At 35.6% G+C, this 5,614-nt stretch overlaps 1 protein-coding gene across 1 annotated transcript; it reads left to right on the forward strand.

Moving 5' to 3' along the window:
* The first annotated feature begins 1,537 nt into the window (after window positions 1-1,537).
* Window positions 1,538-4,881, forward strand: LOC115963109 (disease resistance protein At4g27190-like). Its single transcript, XM_031082003.1, has one exon. It carries the CDS (start codon window positions 1,538-1,540, stop codon window positions 4,514-4,516), a length of 2,979 nt encoding a protein of 992 aa, XP_030937863.1. The 3' UTR covers window positions 4,517-4,881.
* Window positions 4,882-5,614: the final 733 nt, after the last annotated feature.

A 5,614-nucleotide genomic window follows, 5' to 3' on the forward strand; every position in this document is an offset into this window, starting at 1 on the left:
AGAAATGGTAAAGTAAATCTTTGACTCCAACTGTATGTTTGTTTGATGGCTAACATAAAGTTTGAGGGGAAATTTTTATTTTTTTACTTTACCATGTCATTTATATGTCTGTGTGTGTATGTTTGCTATCAATATGGTCTGTAGACAATGAATTTATACTCAATTGGCTCTTTGGTCCTTTCGTTCAAATTCGTTAATCTTCTTCTATTGAATGTCATATGACATGCATGCGATATTTTGAATCTTTGATGAAGGATCAAAATGTATTTTGCCAAAAGCAAAAAGTAGAATTACACAGAATCAAAATGCATGTACCCTTTATCTGCAATGACTCTTGGAACGAAATTAGAGGGTTATTAAAATCTAATTTGGTTTTGGATTTGTTATTGAGCTTTCACTTTAATATATTATATAGATAAATAGATGGATTTGAATTTTTTCCTCCTTCAAGTGGGTTGTTACAGCTTACCAATTTTGTTTAATTACCTAAAATTAAAAAGATAGAAAAGAGAAGTTAACTCTAATAATGACTGATTTATTTGTTCTATCATCTATGATTAAGCTACAAAAGTAGTTGCCGTCTCTATTACACATAAAACCCCTGTTTTAAAGAAGCCAATAATTCTTATGTCTTCCCTCCTTCCAAAACCTTTGAGCCTTTTATCTTGGAGATAGTATACCACTCAATAACCATACTCAAGCCAAAGGTCAGTAAGAAGTTAACACCTCTGAGGAGTCTTTCTTTCTTTCTTTTTTTTTCTTTTTTTTTTTCACCTTAAACTTATTTCTTGCTGGATAAATGTTGACTGTTCTAGAGTCCCAAGTCCCAAGTGCATTTCAACTAGGCAATATCATCTGCTTCATCTCAAACACCAATAGAATTGTTGAATTAATGATGTCATAAACATAGTGTTTATGACATAAAAGAGACACAAAAGACTTGTCAAATTAGAAAGGATAAGAAATTTAAAAATCAAACTGCTTTACTATGAAGTGTACCCTCTACAATCTACGAGAGTAGATTGTAGAGGGTATTTAAGACTGGGGATCACTTATCATTCATATTTCATGTGTACAAACATGTGAACTTATCATTCATATTTCATGTGGTTCTTATGTGGCAGTTCTTAGGTCTGCCTTTAGTTCCCACAATTCACGTAAGTATACGGAACAAAAGGAAGGGAAAAAAATGGTGCTTTTCATCATTAGTACAATACCCCAATCCAACTTTCTGTGATATGGCATTAATTTTATTAAAAATTACTATCATTATAAAGCGAGACAGTCACCTGTCTTTAACAGTATTTGGTGCTTGGCTACAGCCGGTGTTAAATTTTATTGAGATTTTGTAATATCACTTGATATAATAAACAAAAAAGAAAATACAGACTATCTTCAACAACACCAAATTTTCATTTCTCCTATCTTTAGTAGCAGGTGGTGCTTGATTTCTTACATTGTTTATCGTACAGCACAACAGAAAAGAAAATATTTCACACATAATCCTCAATTTTCTTTTTAAACAATTTTTTCCAGGATGTGGGGGGCAGCAGCGACACAAGCACTTGGGAATATAGTGACACCGGCAGTACAAGTTGGGAATGGCATAGTAGGATGTTTGAGGAGTAAATATGATTATGTAAGAAATCTCAGTGAAAACATTGCTAAGCTTGAACGAGAAGAAAGATATCTCTCCAGTAAAGAGGCAGATATAATAACAATGTTGAACAGGAAAGACCAAGTGATGGAGAGGACACGTGAATGCACAACCTGGCTTGATGAGGTTCAGGAAATGAAAGACAAACTCCAACAACTAAGGAACAGGTACCAGAATATCAGCAGATGCTTTTGTGGAATTTGTCCAATTCATAATCTCCTAAAGCTTGGCAAAACTATAGTGAAAAAGACACAGGAGATAATTGCTCTAAAGAGTCGAGCAGACCAAATAAATATAATGATTGAAAGGGAACCAACGCCACCGGTCCCAATAATAAGGAAGCATACTGAGAAGATAGATAATGTGCCATCACTAAATGAGCACGTCGAAAGACTACTAAAGCTGCTGAAAGATGATAATTTGAAGAGAGTTGGTGTATGGGGGCTACCAGGAGTGGGCAAAACAACGGTAATGGAAAACCTGAACAACAAAGTCCGAGATACTCAACTGTTTGACAATGTCTTTTGGGTAACTCTTTCAAAAGGGGGGAGTGTGAGAAAGATACAACTAATAATTTTAGAGCAGCTAAAACTTGAGGTGAAAGGGATTCATGACAGTAATCGAATAGCAGACATGATATCTGAAGTGTTGGTTAACAAGAGATATCTGTTGCTTCTTGATGAGGTTTTCGTAGAGATTAATCTGAAAGAAGTTGGCATTCATGATGACCATGAACATGGAGCAGTGGTATTTGCATATAGAGATAGAGATTTTTGTCGTTTAATGGATGATCATATTAAGATTGAAAGATTATCCAATGATGATGCAAAAAACTTGTTCCAAAAAATAGTGGGAGATATCATAGATCGACCGAGCTACAAGAAAATTGCAGACAGATTACTCAAGGAGTGCGGTGGGATGCCTCAAGTGATCAAGTTAATAGCAGATAGCTTGAGAAATGAGGATGATCCAGCTGTGTGGCGGCATCTATTATCTGATATGCAATCACCAGGCACGGAACCAGTGCAAGAAATGCAAGAACTTTACAAGGCATTTAAACTTATTTATGACAAGTTACCTGTGGATAAGAAGCCTTGCCTACTGTATTGGGCATTGTTCCCCCCAGAGTATGAAGTTTACCAGGAGTACCTAATTGAGTGCTGGAAAGCTGAACAATTTATTGTTGAAGTTAGAAAGCTTGGAGATGCCCGTGACAAAGGACATGCCATAATAAGGGACTTTGAAAAGAAATCTTTGTTAGAAAGGGGTAGCAAAGCAGGACACTTTAAGATGCCCCTATTTCTTCGACGCATGGCTCTAAAGATTACATACCAGGAAGAGAAGGATTCAAAGTTCTTGTTAATTGATGGTGAAGAGATAGAAGAACAGCTGTCAGAGGAAGAATGGGAAGACGTGCAAAGGGTCTCATTGATTGGCCAAAAATTATGTAATCTACCCAATAGGCCTACTTGTAGTAAAATATCAACATTACTACTACAAAAAAATCCAAGCTTGACTAAAATTCCGGAATCATTCTTTGAATCCATGTGTGGCCTTAAAGTTCTAGATCTGTATGATACAAGGATCATATCACTGCCATCATCTATTTCCAACTTGATAAACCTAAGGGTGATGTATTTGAACAATTGTGGCGAATTAGCGGAGCTGCCTCCTCAGGTAGAGGAACTAAAGAGTCTTGAAATCCTTGATCTACGCAGCACAGGAATTCTCACCTTACCTGAAGAGCTTGCACAATTGACTGGTTTGAAGTGTCTAAGAGTTTCATTTAAGCAGAATTTTGGTTGTCCCAACCACATCAATGGCCAACCAAAAGAGCTGATTCCTTCTAATGTAATTGCAAGTCTTTCTTCATTACAAGAGTTGAGTATTGATGTGGACTTCAAAAACCAAAGTTGGAACCAGATTGTAGATAGAGTTGCTGAGGAAGTTGCTAGTTTGAAGGCATTGACAAGTCTTTGTTTCTACTTTCCAAGACTCAGTTGCTTTGAAACTTTCATTGAGAACTGCATATCATGGAAAAGAAATAGCATGGGGTGGGAAGGTAATGGCTTTAGGTCATTCAGAATCCTAGTTGGCAATCACAAGGCAGACACTTTTCTTGGATTTGATTTTTTTGGATACACAGCTGAAAGGCATTTAAGATTTTCTGCTGGAGAAGAAGATATTCCTTTTGCACTTTCAAAGATACTGAATAAAGCTCTAAGTTTCGAACTTATTGGTCATCATCGTGCTAAGAACTTATCAGTATTTGGTACTGAATATTTGAAAGAGGTGGAAGCTTGTACAATTGAAGAATGCAATGAAATAGAAAGCATCATTGATGGTACCATAGCAACTGGTGTCTTGTTCGAATTCTTGCAAAAGCTACACCTAATCAACCTCCCAAAACTGGTCAGTATCTTCAGAGGCTCAATTGACTCAATGAGCCTCACTAAACTCACGACTTTGACACTGAAAAAGTGTCCAAAGCTAAAATGCCTTTTACCAGGAGATATGATTCAGTTACTCTGTCACTTGCAAGATTTGCAAGTTGAGGAATGTTTCGAGATTAATAAGATCATTGAAGATGGAGGCATAGTTCAATCTGAATCCCTTCCCAGATTGAAGAACATGGAACTCTACAACCTACCAAAATTGTTAAGTGTATGTGAGGATAACTCCTTTGAATGGCCCTCTTTGGAGATTGTGAAAATCAAGACGTGCTCAGAGCTAAAAGATTTACCATTCAGTGTAGAAAATGCACCTAGATTGAGAGTGATTGAATGCACAACAAACTGGTGGAACAAACTAAATGACTCTACAAAGGATCGCCTCAAAGACCTTCACAGCATTACCTGAGAAACCCTTAATGGACCTGGAGGCAGAGACCAAAAGTGGAAATCTCTCTTCTCTCTCGGATCAAGAGGTTTCTGTTCTGAACTACTTTGCAGTCATAGTTTTAACTTGGACTTTATCTTTCAGCTAGTATCATCAAAAGCATGACTTATCTTTAAGCTAGTATCACAAGAGTCATATATTATATGATTTTTGTATATAAATTGTTATTGCACTTTTTGGTTTTCAGTTGCAGCTTGTGGCATTGTATACTTGACTTGCTTTGTGAGGAAGATTTAACATGGAATATTCTTATGAAAGCCTAATGTTAGTTTCTGGTAGTTTAAATCAGTATTTTTCTTTTTCAATTTTGATCCTACTCCTTTTGGATTAGGTTGTTTTGTGCGGCTTGGTAACCTATCCTTGCCCAATCTAGACATGTACTGGGAATTTTTTTTTTTTTTTTTTTTTTGGATTAGAATTTTCAATCCTTTTACCTCAGCACTTGAATTTTGGAGGCATTATGTATATACGTGTGTCTATATATATATATATATATATATATATATATTGTGTGTGCAAGTTACGGTGGTCCAGTGACCACCCTAATATAAACGTGGAGCTGCCTCTGGATTTGTTGATAACAAAGTTTGGAAATATGAGTCCCGTTTTGTCCTTTTGAAGAGCAAAACTGAGAAAAACCCTAACTCTACCAGAAAATGCAAACCAACGTCACAAAACTCACTCAAAATGTGACTATTATTGTGCAAGGTTTGCTGCTAGAAAATGTAAATACCAATACCTTATTAACATGAGTGCGCTATAATGATTAATACAAAGATACTGGAAAATGCAAAAGGTAATGTATATAATATGTTAAAGTTAAGCATAATATTTATTGTTGCTACATTTCTGTTGAATCATATCAGCGACCATGCCATCATTTTCTTTCAATCATTTATTCAAAAATATGTATATAAATATAATGTGTGCAATAATGCATTATGCTTTTACTCATTCTCAATAACTTATCAAACATGATATGATGACCATTGCTTTTCATTGTCATGACTTTACACATTCTTGAACCTAATGTAACTTATAATAGAAAATAAATGAAAC

This window comes from Quercus lobata, chromosome 10 (assembly GCF_001633185.2).
Source record: "Quercus lobata isolate SW786 chromosome 10, ValleyOak3.0 Primary Assembly, whole genome shotgun sequence".
Taxonomy (NCBI): domain Eukaryota; kingdom Viridiplantae; phylum Streptophyta; class Magnoliopsida; order Fagales; family Fagaceae; genus Quercus; species Quercus lobata.

What these genes read in the sequence shown, in the direction of transcription:
- LOC115963109 (XM_031082003.1), top strand. Translation starts at nt 1,538, where the DNA reads ATGTGGGGGGCAGCAGCGACACAAGCACTTGGGAATATAGTGACACCG.